The following is a 16294-nucleotide window of genomic DNA, read 5'->3' on the forward strand; positions in this document are numbered from 1 at the left end:
CCTAGAAATTCCTTCTCAGAATCCTCTTTAAACACAACAGTGGGATCAATCTGAACAAATAGGATATATTCTAACTAACAGCCAGGAAATGCTTTTTATTAGTAAGTTGTTCCTACGGCAGAAACATCCATGCAGTGAGAGCAGTGGCAGTCCCAGCATTGACCCTTTAAAAGCAGAAGAGGGAAATGTATTTGAAAAGTGACCTGGTAGACTTGAGGACAAGGATGAGGACAATCTCAGTTGTATTTTTGGTCCTTTTGCAAGGGTATACTGGAAGAGGTAGATTTGTCCATTTCTGGATCATAATCCTCGAATCACAGAATGGTTTGGGTTCGAAAGAACCTTTAGAGATTATCTACTTCCATCCCCACTCTGAAATGGGCAGGGATATCCTTCATTGGACCAGGTTGTTCAAAGACCCACGCAACCAGGCCTCAAAAACTTCCAGGGGTGGACATGCTCAACTTCTCTGGGAAACCTGTTCCACTGTCTTGGCACCCCACCAGAACAAATGTCTTCCTTTAATCTGAAGCTACCGCGTATCAGTTTAAATCCAGGGCTCTTCATCCTGTCACTGTAGGCCTTGGTAAAACATCTCTCTTTTTCATAAAAGTCCCCCACTGCTGTATCTGGGAGGCCCCAGGCTGGCCTCTCCAGAGGCTTTTCTTCTCCAGTCTCAAGAGGGGTTGTTCTCTCAGCCTGTCTCCATACCCTGAGCCCCTGAGACTGGCTTTTGTGGGCCTCCTCGGGACCTGCTCTGTTATGGCCACGAGTTTCCTGTGCTGGGGCCTCCAGAGCTGGACACAGCACTGCTGGTGGGATTGTTGGGGGTTCACATGGTCCTGCTCTCTGAGCCTGTCCAGGCCCCTGTGGTTGGCATCCCTTCCTTCCAACACACCAATGGCCACACAGCTTCGTGTCAGCCGTGGACTTGCTGAGGGTGCGCTTGCTGCCACTGTCAATGAGACACTGATGAAAGTCAAAAAAATGCTTTTGGCCCCAGTACAGACCCCTGAGGGAAACTGTTTGTGACTGACTGCCACTTGAACATTCAGCCATGGACGGTGACTCTTTGGGCAAGGTCATCCCGCCAATTCTGGCGTTTGTTTCCATTGTTTGGTGGTTGTTGTCTTCTCTGCGGTTTTACTGTTCTTCTAATTTTATCCCATTTTGTTTTCAATTAGACTGGTGTCAAGTTATCTAGAGAATAAATGAAGAGCCCTTGTCATCACATCAGCAGGAACATGACAAGTTTGCTACCTTTCCATAGCAAAATATCTATGCTTCTATGAACTTCTGAATATAATTTTTTTTGTAATTATCTGTTGCCATCCTGTTCATCACTATTTTGTAATCACTGCTGAGCTTTCCCTGTACTTCCATATCATAATGTATCATATTTTGTTGTAACATACCTTTAAAAGTAGCACCTTCTTAATGCTCAGAGGCTGGGAACTCATCTCCTTGATTTAGGAATAAAGTTTTTGCCTATTTTCCTTTGAGAAGCATGAGTTATTGTTTTTAAATTTGGTCTTCTGTAGTGATAATAATAAACCACACAACTTTCAGTGATGAATAGTGCCGTAAGGAACTCTCATTAACGATCATTCCCTGACAAGCCCTGTAGAAATAAGTTACCTGTTATGGGAACAGCAGAGACTCATCCCCTATTTACACTGTGTACCAACAAGTGGAGCAGGGCTGTGGGCTTTGGAGGCTTGCCCTCACCAGGGGCTGATTTGGAGCCAGAACAGCTGCATCATTCAAAGGTGGTAGAGAAGGAAACAGCACTCCAGCCAGATGAAAAGTGGCATCCTCTTGGGAGAGGCACGGGAGCTGCATTTTTCTCTCTCTTGGTTCTTTTGTGGGATTAGCTTGGTGAAGACACCAGACTCACTGTGGTAGGGTAGAAAAATTTGGTGAATAGACGAAAATTCACCAGGCACTTAATGCGTTTGTTTCAAAAGGATCTGATGACAGACTTGAGAGGAATCTGTCATACCTCTATTCATGACATTAAAGAAAAAAGCTGCATCTTAGTGCCAGAGGGCAGATGGGTATAATGCTGTAAAATGCAGTTGTTTTTCCTGCTCTGTGTTTGTCACTCCTTTAATCTCCTCAAAACACTTCAGAAGAGGAGAAAAGATCCTACTGAACCAGGAGATTTATTTGGTGTTCTGTTTATATGGAGAACAGAAATTACTGAAGTAGTCTCGTGGCAGCTTCCAACAAAACAGAGAACTGTTTCCTGAAAAATACTTTTCACCAAAATTCTTCAAGGGGTCTTACATTCACAAGATGTGAACTACCTGGTCTAGAGAAATGTGTCCCCTTTCCTCTTTGGAGAAGAAAGGAAAGGAACAGTTCTCAGCAAGTGGGAATTGTGAGAAGGTTCTACAAAGAGGCACATTTCAGGGGGTAAAACAAAGATAAACAAACAGAGACATCTTTTGATTCTGATGGTGGGTTCTTTTCCCAAGATAGCCCATTATTCATGCCCTCCCTATGAAGTTAGATTAGATTGGAGCACAGCAGAATGGAGTATTAAAAAATAATTCCAGCTCAGCCTGAAACACATAAGATGAATATAATTTATTAGGGCATTTGGTGAAAATGGCTGCATTTATCAGGGCTGTCAGAAGCTCCCCAGATCAATCTTGTCCTCATACACACCGACTTTCAGAGTGGTCATGGCAGAACTTGGTCAAAGTGAACAGAGGACAAACTTGAGCACAGGAATTTTGGAGCAGACAAGCTATGGTGTGAAGGCGGGGCATAACTGAATGGTTCTATGTAAGAAAAGAATTTGTCAAATGACAGAGACTTCCCTTTAGACTCTGGAATAAGAAGAATGTTCCCACACTGAATTCCTGTCTGTCAGTCGCTGGAAATGGAGACCAAGGTGAGCAAGCCAATCCTGTTCTTTTCCAAGCTTGCTACAAGCCATGTAATTCTCATTCCCACACGCTTCTGCTATTATACAGGTGATTGTGCAGAGAGAGCGCTTTAAAAGAGAGACACATACATATCTGGGCTCATATAATATCTCCTTTTTCTTTTCTTTCTTCTGAATTGAAGTGTGTTTAAAGGAAAGCTTTTGTCCCTCAAGCTCATTTTCAAGAGTGTTTTGTACAGAGGATATTTGTGATGGGGTTTGTGCTTAGGTCCAAGGAGAGAAGCAGAATTCTGCTCTGCACCCATTTATTATCACTACTTCTAGCCACACAGGAGACCACTTTGGAGAAAGTGATGTCTTCAGGGTGGTATTTATGTATGTCCACTTCTCTACAATTACACTGTGCCTCTCACAATTTTCAAGAGAACCAGCTAGTGAGAATGAAGAGGAGAATTTTAGGCAAAAAGAGGGAGAGAATACCAGGTGCACTGGACAATAGATGTGGCATGATAACTTGCATGGACTGTTTAAAGAAAGGAGTAAAAAGGAAAATTAGGAAGAGTAAGAAAATCAAGAGTAAGAAAAGCAAACCAAGGATGTAAATAAATAAACACATAACTCAGAGACAGGGTAAGTGAATACAATTGAGAGATAGCCAAAAGAATCTAAGCTGTAGTGGATGAGAAGCAGAAGGAAGGAGAGTGTTTCTCTGTAAAACTGTGTTTATGTGACCTTTTCTGTGCTCCATAAACTATAAATCCAAGGGATTAGTAAATGTGGAGAGACTTTCTGGAGATCTTTCATCCACTTTACATCTCATTATTTTCTCACACCACAAGTAAAACCATTGGTAGTTCAGTGGAAGCTCACACAGGACTAAATGAAGAACGCGGTCATACATTTCATGTATAAATGTTTCCTGCACAGATGTAGGAAAATGCAGTCTAAAGTAGAGGAGCAATACTTTAAGTTTGGATGCAGAAGAACTGGCATACCTGAAAATAATCGAAAAAATATGTTGTGGTTTTCCTAGTAGAATGACTTTGTTCTGAAGCATTTTGTTCTGTGATTGTAGTCTATTTTTCATATCAAGAAAGATTCAAATGAAGCTCTTCAAGAGCAATATAAAAAACATGTTTAGGTTAGGTTGCTAACTAGGTGTTGAAACTTTCTGAGACAAGACTGTGTCACTTATATATAAAGGAGGGAGATAAATGTACCCTTTTAATTGTCCCCATCAGTTCCCATCCCTTCAGACAGTCTGCAAAATGAAGACTTGCTCTTATTCCTTGATGAAGCCTTTTCATAGGCAGAGTCCCAGCCCTGGGAGGATGCTATCAAGCAACACCAAGCTACAAACACCAGCCTGTAGTAAGCAAATGACTCTCATTGCACACCAAAAATTTCAAACTGTGAGCTGGAGGTTTGCTTGTCATCCTGGAGCTGAAGAGAGCAAGAGTAGAAAGGAAAGCAGCATGAACACGGCCATGACATTACCAAGTGAAAAATTACTGCATTTAAAGCCAACCAATAAAAGAATAAAAAGTGTCTCCATTTTATGTATAAGAAAAAAATCTTGAGATTATAAATTGGGCAATAATGAATACACTGAGAGGTGATTGGACTATCACAGAGGAACAGCAATGGCAAAGGAAGGATGTGGTCTGTGGTTGTGTCATGGTTTAGTCCCAGCCAGGATCAAGCCCCGCGCAGCTGCTCGCTCACTCCCTACCAGCAGGACGGGAGAGAGAATCGGAAAAGCACAAGTGAAACACTCGTGGCTTGAGATAAAGACAGTCTAAGAGGTAAAGCAAAAACTATGCACACAAGCAAATGACAACAAGGCATTCATTCCCCTCTTCCCATGGGCAGGCAGGTGTTCAGCCATTCCCAGGAAGGCAGGGCCCCATCACACCTAACGGTGCTTGGGAAGACAAACACCATCTCTCCAAATATCTCTCTCTTTCTTCTTCTTCCCACTACTTGCCTCTTTCACATAGTGAGTGTGTCACCATGGGATATGGAATATTCCTTGGATCAGTTGGGATCAGCTCTCCCTGCTGTTCCTCCTCCCAAGTTCCCATGCGCCACCAGCCTTCTTGTCAGCATGAGGGTATGAGAAGACGAAAAGTCCTTGAATGCTATGTAAGCACTGCTCAGCAATAACAAAAACATTTCCCTCCTGTCGACACTATTTGCAGAACAAGCCCAAACACAACCCCACTGTAGCTTCTTTCAAGGAAATTAACTTGAACCATAGTCCAACAGTACAGCAGTCCGAACCAGCACAGGTAATCATGACAGTCATTCCTGGTTGACAAAAACAGGGGGTGGAGTCGTGGATGGGATTGTTTTTGTACCAGGTTATATCATTGTGGCACAGTGGGGGGGGGACCACGATGATACATTCCCCAGGAAGCCTTTACAAAAACCCATGGGTGCATAAGCCTTGCGGCAGAGCGTGTGAAGGCAGCTGCACAGAATCGTGCAGCAGGCCAGGCATGCTCTGCCTTGGTTTCTCTTAACAGACCTTCTATGCTGGGACTTACTTTCATCATCTGAGAACTGAGCCTGCCCTCCGTGGCATGCAAGCTAGGAAATTCTGAGGTATCGAAATTCATTTTCACCAAACCAAACTGTGACTGCAGATGCACCTGAAGCCACGCAAAACTGGAATTACTCTTGTTTCCACATTCACCAATGTTTGCAACAAATGACAAAATGGTTTTTTCTTAAAGTGATACAAGTGTTAGAGAAAGAATTGTGACATGTAGAAGTATCTCTCAGAGGCACTACATAAAATGTGTTGTGCTTTTCTCTCTTAAATAATCCTCCAATATCTGCTGACTGCCTCATGCCTGTGAGAGCAAAGGTTGCCTGTAATCCCTATCCCCACTGTCTCACTGCAGTTCTTCCTAATGGCTACGAAGGGTTTGTCTGGGACCAGTCAACAGATTCTTCTGGGCTCTCCTTGTGTGGGTTATTTTAACCTATCAGAAAACTGAAGGGCATCCTGAAAGACTATTCAAAACAGCTGGCCTGCCATGGAAGGGAAAACAAAGGGATTTGTTTTAGTTTGTGGCCAAAAGTGAACCAGCTCTAATAAAGAATGGGTGATGTTTGGGATTCCAAAACCGGTAACAGTTTCTAAAGCTTGTGCTTATAGAAAGGCAGCTGCAGTGCATCTCTTCTCTTAGCTTATGATACATCACTTTGTCACTGTGAACAGTGCTGATATGCGTTTTGGCAGTGGCACAAAACTTACAGTAATAGGTAAGAAATTTTTGTTTCCTCTTTTAATTCACTTCAAATGCCATGTCTTCTCTTTAAAAAACATCATCATTAACCTCCCTAACATTATTAAACTGGTGTTTGCTAGTAACCCTATCTACTTCAGAGATCAGAACAAGTTGGGTCCTCTAGGTAGGGACACACTTTTCATTTTGGAGAACGGAATGAATGTGTTTTCAGTAAAGAAAAAGCTGTCACTAGAAAGAATGAGATAAGGAATGGAACAAATAATGTGTGCATGACACAAAAAAAAGTTGTCCTAATGAATCAACACATAGAAAAATTTCTCCCCAAAATATAGCTACTCTCTATAATGCTGGTTCTGCTGGGGCTAGAGATTATTAAGAACAAGTCAGTGAAAAGCTGTCCATCTGTCTGGAAAGAACTGACTTACAGTTACACTTTGAAGGGGTCTAGAAAAGAAAATCAAGCTGATACAAGCCTAAATTACCTTGGATCTTCCCAGGGTGAATTAAAGAATGTGTTGTCTCAGATAACCAGGAAAAACATGTCTGCTAGCATTTTTGGTTGATAAAAAAGAAGGCACTAATATATACCCTACTATATAATAAGCAATACTAAAATCTCTCTGCAGCTTTTAAAGTCCTATCGTTAGAGAAAGTAGGTCTCCACAGCACAGCCACTTTCTTTCCACTGAACAGGATCAGAAAGATCACAGAGGACAACGGTCTTACTATTTCAGAATAGGAGTTAAACAGCCACTGAAAACGATAGAAAACTAATATATGGTTCATTTCAAAAAGAAAGAGATCTTAGGGAATGTTGACATATGGGAAATATTTTTTAATATTCTAATATGACACCTAGATAAATAGAGAAATATCATCCAAAGAAATGGTGGGACCTCCAACAAGTGATTGAGCCTGAAGGAGAAGGGCTCTGGACAAGGTATTTCTGATATTGACCTCAGCTGTTTAGACACACAGATTTGGTGGTTTTCCTTACAGACCTGTTTTCTAGGAGATCTGAGATAAATGTACTCCGTATTTCTTCTTTTGCTGGTACCACATGAGGGGAGGGTTAGTCCACAGGCTTGGCTCAGAGGTCTGGGAGTAGAGGAGAGGTTTTTCTGCAGCTGCAAAATGGTGTGAATAATAATAGACTCTTCTTTGGCAGTGGGACAAAACTTACGGTCATAGGTAAGTCCAATCTCTGTGATCTATGTAATACTGCTTTAGGGGACAAGAACATTCTTAATTAAAAGCTTACTAATGATAATTTCTCATGCAGCCATGAGAACAGGATGAATGCTTTATTGGTTGCTTATTAAAATTAGATGTGCCATTATGGAAGCATAGATTTACAGGCACCAATTCTGAGGTCCATGTGTCTGCAGCCTTTGTCTTTCATTTCTTGGAACTTCATGCAGGGAGAAGGGAATAAATAATTTTATTTTCACCCATCTTTCAAGGAAATATTATAGAGGTTGGGAATGAAAAATGCTTCTCTGGCCTGCAGGTTTTTGCAGTTTATCTTTGTAATGATCCAAAGCAGCATTTTGGAGGTAGAGTCTGGATTCTCTTGTGGGCTGAACCGTGGAGGGAAGGAGTAATCTTGCTGGCACTTTACTTGCCTCTCCACAGATGCTTTGCAGGCTGTCTAAAGTTGCTTTGGGATGCTGGCTTCTGCAAACAATCCTTCTCACAACTTCTACAGCTCAGCAAGGACTGTATTATTTTTCTCTCACCATACTTTTTTTCCTCTATTCTTTTTCTTTTTCCCCATTTTCTTTCTCTGTTTTCTCCCATCCCAGAAAGGATTTAACATCACCTGTATCAGGGCATGTTGGAATCACAGGGCAAAGTAACTTTTTCCATCTGATAGCAAACTGTAGAAATCCTCACTGGTGCCTGCTGCTTTAAACAGTACCATTTTAAGGAGCTATGTGGCTGGCAGGGAGAGCAGTAATGACACTGGGGGTTACAGCCTGACTTTGTACAGCTGTGCAAACCAGCAGCTTCACTTTGGAGTCGGCACTGTGCTCAGAGTCATAGGTAAGGAACAGTTGTTAACCCAAGTGCTCAGTGTGGAGGACACTTGAAAACTGCCCTTGTGTTCATGGTATGTAGCATTTATACAGATGATTTTAAAATGAGAGCAGTAGTGAAAGATAAGAAGAAATTATGAAATTGACCTTGTGATGATGGGAATGGAGGAACTGTGATACTTTCTGTCTGGGGTGGGTGAAATCTGTGCGACAGGGATGAGTTTTATGCATTGAAGTGATCGAGCTTTGTGTCAGTGTCTACCATGAGCAGAAAGGAAGAGCAGAACACAAGGGGCTGCTGATCAGATATTTTTTTCTAGTTCCTACTCTTTCCAATGCCTTTATTCCATTTCAAGCACGCTAACATTCTGATTTTCTTTGTCTTTCCAGTAGTTTCAGTACTTTTATCCTTCTTTCATCTGTCTTGTTTTCACCTACCTTCCACTTTTTTTGTTGTTTCTTTCTTTTTTTAGCCTACTAAATTTCTCCTTTTTCTTTTGCCTTCCTATCTGTTTCCATCTCTTCATTCACTAGCCTTTAGGGCTATGAGCCAAAGGATTTCTCAGAGATACTTCTAGGATAGGGAAAAAAATCATAATGCCAAGTGCTGGGAGTGCAGGGAGAAGTAGAAGTGATCAAGCTCTCTTCATACCCACTAAAAGGAAAGCAGAGCAGTGCTAAATCCTCTCAGGAGTTACCTCTATTAATATCAGGTCATCTAAAGTCTGTACAAGCTCCTACAGAAGCAGCCCAGGGATCTTTGCAGAGCAAGCTCTGGTGGTCACAATTAAGGCATCATTTGAATGCAAACACAAGGGCTTAGGGGACAAGATCTCTGCAAGATATTCATTTCTGCTCATTCTGCTACCTCTCTTCCTCTGCAAAGGAGAGAGTGATCAGGAAGAACATCCACACTTCCTCATGCCTTCATACAAAATACCAGCCCAGAGTAATAATTTTCTCTTTGGCTCCATTGTTTTCCCTACATTCCTTTTTCCAGCAGCACTCTACAAACCTCATGGGTTTCTCATGCTAGATGGGTCAAAAAGGCATTTTGATACAGTATATGGAAACCCCCCTGTCTTTTAGGGTCACTGCTTAGCTTCTGAGCAACTTCTCATGCTGCTTTGTACATTCTTCTGACTGAAGTCTGTTCTCATTAATCGTACAAGTAGGTATTAAACACTTCAGGACAGGGAAGCACATTTGATTTGCAAGTGTATAGAATCTTGCATCATACTGGGAAGGAGTGTAGCCTAGGATCAGAGCTTCTCATACCTACAATAACCTGAGAATTAAATTACATAAAGTCATGTTTAATGTTCTTGAAAATGCATTGGTTAAGACCCAAGGCAAGATCTGTCCCGGGCAGATTCACGTTACCTGCCTCAATTGCTTTTCACTTCAGACAGTGAGAAGGATCAGCTCCTTCCTTGTTTCCTTCCTTCCAGGTCATCTCATAGATGGGGGGCCAAGTAGGGTATCCCATGACAGTATAATTCTGACCACTGCAATGACCACCATGTCTTAACTCATTCTCCAGGAATACAACCCAGTTTGCTGAAGATGTTTCTGCTTATAAGAGACTCTCTTAACTTTTAAGACAATAATACAAATACAGGCCTTACTTACAGCAAAACTAGGGGACTTTTCTGCCCATTTGTTTGCTCAGTTTCTTTGCAGCTTTGTAATTTTCTCACAGAGGCAATACAAGAAATCCATGTGCTCATGCATTTCTGTGGCCAGACCCTTCATGTTTCAGTGTGATGAGTGAAAAGAAATCCTTCCACTTTCCTGGTGTGTCATATCCAATAGACATTAATTGTCCAATAGACAGCAGTTAAAAGGTCAGGTATTTCAGGAGTAACACGGCACAAACTCAGGACCATTTCCAGGGGGTTCTGATTGAAGAGAGGGATGGAGGCTCTGGACCATGTTGCTTTGTGTTTCAGGGAAGGATGATGAAATCATACCTCCAGCTGTGGCCATCTTTTCCCCATCAAAGCAGGAGATCCAGCAGAAGAGCAAGGCCACGCTGGTGTGCCTGGCCTCTGGTTTCTACCCTGACCACCTGACTCTGGTCTGGAGGGTGAATGGTGTGAAAAGGACCGAAGGGGTGGGGACAGACGAGTCCTCCACACAGAATGGGAGCACCTACTCACTGACCAGCCGACTGAGGATGCCAGCCTGGGAGTGGTTCAACCCTCTGAATCGCTTTGAGTGTGTTGCCAATTTTTTTCAGAATGGAACAACAGCATCAATAAACAAATTTATCCATGGTGATGCTGGTGAGTAAGAAACCATCACTTACCATGCTGTATAAGAAATCACAAATCAAAAGAGCAAGTGATGTGATATGAAACACATCTATATATAGCTTCCATCCAAGGTGTTCTTCTGGCACAATTGCATACCTAAAGATCTAGGTATTAGCATATGTCCCTTCCATTCCTGGGCCTTTGTCCCTGGGTTACCATTCTACATCTAGAGTTTCTTCCGGCTTTCCACTGAGAAATCTCTGTAGTAGAATAAATTGCACAGTATCATAAAACACCTAGTTTTAGTAGGAGGAATGAGGCAGTGTTTGATAAACTGAAACTTTTAAAATCTGTATTCTGTTTGCTCTGAAGAGAAATGTGACTTTCAGCTCATTTTTGTCTTTCAGGTTGTGCACTCACAGAAGGTACGTGTGGCTTCTCACGTAAAGGGAACTTTGCCTCTTCTCTCAGGCAATTATCAGTGTGTATTTTAATGCCAGTTTTACTGACACTAAGTACAACGTGTGGGATATATCTGCTGCATGAATAGCTTCTACTTTCTCCTGTAAGTGATTTGCATGTGATATTAAAAAAAAACAAAAACAAAAGAAAAAGAAGACAAGTTTTTTGGAGAGCTATTTATGCATATTGACTGTAGCTCAGCTTTGGGGTTTAGCTCTCCCCTATGATTCCATTTTGAAAATTGATGAAGTCATGGTGCCTTCCTGTAGACTGTAATTTATTCTTTATCGTCTCCTCCAGACCTTGAAACTGACTTCCATTGGGAATATTCTTGCTCAGCCAGGAAAGAAATGATCCATACTTATCCAGGTGATCCTGACCTCAAGATTCAGGATATGATATTCTGAATATTTCTCAGTATCCAACTCAGAACAATTCCCATGATGAGTCACATTCCACTCCACACTGCTGTCACGTATGGAGGATATCTATATTAGAAATTACATTTCTTTCCTCTTCTGTACATATTTACACATTCCTGTTTTTCAAGAACTTCTTGAATGCTTCAGGAATCTTAAGGCTGAACCAAGACAGATCTTGTATCTCAATTCTATGGCAACCCCTTAAGAGTGAAAAATCTTCATGAATAAAACTTCTAGAAGGCATGTTATTCTGGGCTTTGTAAAACTTTCCTGATACAGCAGCAGCACTCATAAGGCCACTGACAATAATGAGACAAAATAAAACCTTGGTATCTTTTGATTCAGCCTCCTTTGCGTTCCTAGCAGGGGACTCAGACGAACAGCCCAGTTCATCAGTAGGTGTGGAACTCAGTACTTTCCCAGCATAAAGCCAATCTCCGTCTTTCCTAGACTTGCTTTCTCTTTTGCTTCTTTGAGTCACTGTGTTCTGTCCCTTCCCTGGTTCTCTGGTGTCAACAGAGCCACTCATTTGCCTCTAGTTCCTTTATGTTGCTTAGCTAAAGATTTCAAGGGTTCTCATTTAATGCATGAAGACCAGCATCTTGTAATGATGATGATGAAAACTGAGTACACAAATACAAATGGTGTTTGACTTGCAGAGTCGTACTTGCGGTATGGAAATTCCCTGAAGCTCACTTACCTCATCCTCTGTGGCAAAGCTTTGGTCTATGCAGTTTTGGTGAGTGGTCTGGTGTGGACAGCCAAGGTAAGTCAGAGTGGCCCTGGAAGGCTGGGCTTTTACTCACTAGTCAAGGATCGAAAAATGCAGGTGAAACCTCTTCTCAGAGGTGGTGCTCTTCTGCAGGTGCTCCGCCAGGCTTTGTGCAGTTCAGCTTGAAAAATCACAAGTGATGGGTTTTCTCTTTCTGTTTTTCCAGAACTCAAATAAAATCAATGCTGTATAGCCTAGAAATTCCTTCTCAGAATCCTCTTTAAACACAACAGTGGGGTCAATCTGAACAAATAGGATATATTCTAACTAACAGCCAGGAAATGCTTTTTATTAGTAAGTTGCTCCTACAGCGGAAACATCCATGCAGTGAGAGCAGCGGCAGTCCCAGCATTGACCCTTTAAAAGCAGAAGAGGGAAATGTATTTGAAAAGTGACCTGGTAGACTTGAGGACAAGGATGAGGACAATCTCAGTTGTATTTTTCGGTCCTTTTGCAAGGGTATACTGGAAGGGGTAGATGTGTCCATTTCTGGATCATAATCCTAGAATCACAGAATGGTTTGGGTTTGAAAGAACCTTTAGAGATTATCTACTTCCATGCCCACTCTGAAATGGGCAGGGATATCCTTCATTGGACCAGGTTGTTCAAAGACCCACGCAACCAGGCCTCAAAAACTTCCAGGGGTGGACATGCTCAACTTCTCTAGGAAACCTGTTCCACTGTCTCTGGCACCCCACCAGAACAAATGTCTTCCTTTAATCTGAAGCTACCGTGTATCAGTTTAAATCCAGGGCTCTTCATCCTGTCACTGTAGGCCTTGGTAAAACATCTCTCTTTTTCATAAAAGTCCCCCACTGCTGTATCTGGGAGGCCCCAGGCTGGCCTCTCCAGAGGCTTTTCTCTCCAGTCTCAAGAGGGGTTGTTCTCTCAGCCTGTCTCCATACCCTGAGCCCCTGTGACTGGCTTTTGTGGCCTCCTCAGGACCTGCTCTGTCATGGCCATGAGTTTCCTGTGCTGGGGCCTCCAGAGCTGGACACAGCACTGCTGGTGGGATTGTTGGGGGTTCACATGGTCCTGCTCTCTGAGCCTGTCCAGGCCCCTGTGGTTGGCATCCCTTCCTTCCAACACACCAATGGCCACACAGCTTCGTGTCAGCCGTGGACTTGCTGAGGGTGCGCTTGCTGCCACTGTCAATGAGACACTGATGAAAGTCAAAAAAATGCTTTTGGCCCCAGTACAGACCCCTGAGGGAAACTGTTTGTGACTGACTGCCACTTGAACATTCAGCCATGGACGGTGACTCTTTGGGCAAGGTCATCCCGCCAATTCTGGCGTTTGTTTCCATTGTTTGGTGGTTGTTGTTGTCTTCTCTGCAGGTTTTACTGTTCTTCTAATTTTATCCCATTTTGTTTTCAATTAGACTGGTGTCAAGTTATCTAGAGAATAAATGAAGAGCCCTTGTCATCACATCAGCAGGAACATGACAAGTTTGCTACCTTTCCATAGCAAAATATCTAAGCTTCTACGAACTTCTGAATATAATTTTTTTTGTAATTATCTGTTGCCATCCTGTTCTTCACTATTTTGTAATCACTGCTGAGCTTTCCCTGTACTTCCATATCATAATGTATCATATTTTGTTGTAACATACCTTTAAAAGTAGCACCTTCTTAATGCTCAGAGGCTGGGAACTCATCTCCTTGATTTAGGAATAAAGTTTTTGCCTATTTTCCTTTGAGAAGCATGAGTTATTGTTTTTAAATTTGGTCTTCTGTAGTGATAATAATAAACCACACAACTTTCAGTGATGAATAGTGCCGTAAGGAACTCTCATTAAAGATCATTCACTGACAATCCCTGTAGAAATAAGTTACCTGTTATGGGAACAGCAGAGACTCATCCCTTACTTACACTGTGTACCAACAAGTGGAGCAGGGCTGTGGGCTTTGGAGGCTTGCCCTCACCAGGGGCTGATTTGGAGCCAGAACAGCTGCATCATTCAAAGGTGGTAGAGAAGGAAACAGCACTCCAGCCAGATGAGAAGTGGCATCCTCTTGGGAGAGGCACGGGAGCTGCTTTTTTCTCTCTCTTGGTTCTTTTGTGGGATTAGCTTGGTGAAGACACCAGACTCACTGTGGTAGGGTAGAAAAATTTGGTGAATAGACGAAAATTCACCAGGCACTTAATGCGTTTGTTTCAAAAGGATCTGATGACAGACTTGAGAGGAATCTGTCATACCTCTATTCATGTCATTAAAGAAAAAAGCTGCATCTTAGTGCCAGAGGGCAGATGGGTATAATGCTGTAAAATGCAGTTGTTTTTCCTGCTGTGTGTTTGTCACTCCTTTAATCTCCTCAAAACACTTCAGAAGAGGAGAAAAGATCCTACTGAACCAGGAGATTTATTTGGTGTTCTGTTTATATGGAGAACAGAAATTACTGAAGTAGTCTCGTGGCTGCTTCCAACAAAACAGAGAACTGTTTCCTGAAAAATACTTTTCACCAAAATTCTTCAAGGGGTCTTACATTCACAAGATGTGAACTACCTGGTCTAGAGAAATGTGTCCCCTTTCCTCTTTGGAGAAGAAAGGAAAGGAACAGTTCTCAGCAAGTGGGAATTGTGAGAAGGTTCTACAAAGAGGCACATTTCAGGGGGTAAAACAAAGATAAACAAACAGAGACATCTTTTGATTCTGATGGTGGGTTCTTTTCCCAAGATAGCCCATTATTCATGCCCTCCCTATGAAGTTAGAATAGATGGAGAATGGAGTACTAAAAAATAATTCCAGCTCAGCCTGAAACACATAAGATGAATATAATTTATTAGGGCATTTGGTGAAAATGGCTGCGTTTATCAGGGCTGTCAGAAGCTCCCCCAGATCAATCTTGTCCTCATACACACCGACTTTCAGAGTGGTCATGGCAGAACTTGGTCAAAGTGAACAGAGGACAAACTTGAGCACAGGAATTTTGGAGCAGACAAGCTATGGTGTGAAGGCGGGGCATAACTGAATGGTTCTATGTAAGAAAAGAATTTGTCAAATGACAGAGACTTCCCTTTAGACTCTGGAATAAGAAGAATGTTCCCACACTGAATTCCTGTCTGTCAGTCGCTGGAAATGGAGACCAAGGTCAGCAAGCCAATCCTGTTCTTTTCCAAGCTTGCTACAAGCCATGTAATTCTCATTCCCACACGCTTCTGCTATTATACAGGTGATTGTGCAGAGAGAGCGCTTTAAAAGAGAGACACATACATATCTGGGCTCATATAATATCTCCTTTTTCTTTTCTTTCTTCTGAATTGAAGTGTGTTTAAAGGAAAGCTTTTGTCCCTCAAGCTCATTTTCAAGAGTGTTTTGTACAGAGGATATTTGTGATGGGGTTTGTGCTTAGGTCCAAGGAGAGAAGCAGAATTCTGCTCTGCACCCATTTATTATCACTACTTCTAGCCACACAGGAGACCACTTTGGAGAAAGTGATGTCTTCAGGGTGATATTTATGTACGTCCACTTCTCTACAATTACACTGTGCCTCTCATAATTTTCAAGAGAACCAGCTAGTGAGAATGAAGAGGAGAATTTTAGGCAAAAAGAGGGAGAGAATACCAGGTGCACTGGACAATAGATGTGGCATGATAAACTTGCATGGACTGTTTAAAGAAAGGAGTAAAAAGGAAAACTAGGAAGAGTAAGAAAATCAAGAGTAAGAAAAGCAAACCAAGGATGTAAATAAATAAACACATAACTCAGAGACAGGGTAAGTGAATACAATTGAGAGATAGCCAAAAGAATCTAAGCTGTAGTGGATGAGAAGCAGAAGGAAGGAGAGTGTTTCTCTGTAAAACTGTGTTTATGTGACCTTTTCTGTGCTCCATAAACTATAAATCCAAGGGATTAGTAAATGTGGAGAGACTTTCTGGAGATCTTTCATCCACTTTACGTCTCATTATTTTCTCACACCACAATTAAAACCATTGGTAGTTCAGAGGAAGCTCACACAGGACTGTATGTATTAATAATGCAGTCTAAGGTAGAGGAGCACTTGTGAAGCTTTGGAAGCTGAAGACCTCAGAATGTGCTAGCCAGGCAGAAGAAGTAGGAGGCTTAGAGCATAGGTCCTACAGGGAGTTTCTGTCTAACATAGAGTCAACAGCAGAGGAAACCGTCTCTCAAGGCCTCAGAAGAAAATTGTACCTCAGAATGAGAGCGGGTGATGTGCCAAAATG

At 42.1% G+C, this 16294-nt stretch overlaps 1 gene segment (V, D, J or C); it reads left to right on the top strand.

Annotated features, from left to right (window-relative positions):
• The first annotated feature begins 6096 nt into the window (after positions 1–6096).
• LOC118685384 (T-cell receptor beta-2 chain C region-like) lies at positions 6097–12302 on the top strand. The segment is given in 5 exon segments: positions 6097–6169; positions 10148–10483; positions 10861–10878; positions 11997–12166; positions 12276–12302. Coding segments are annotated over 5 exon segments (624 nt in total).
• Positions 12303–16294: the final 3992 nt, after the last annotated feature.

Source organism: Molothrus ater, chromosome 2, assembly GCF_012460135.2.
Source record: "Molothrus ater isolate BHLD 08-10-18 breed brown headed cowbird chromosome 2, BPBGC_Mater_1.1, whole genome shotgun sequence".
Taxonomy (NCBI): Eukaryota; Metazoa; Chordata; class Aves; order Passeriformes; family Icteridae; genus Molothrus; species Molothrus ater.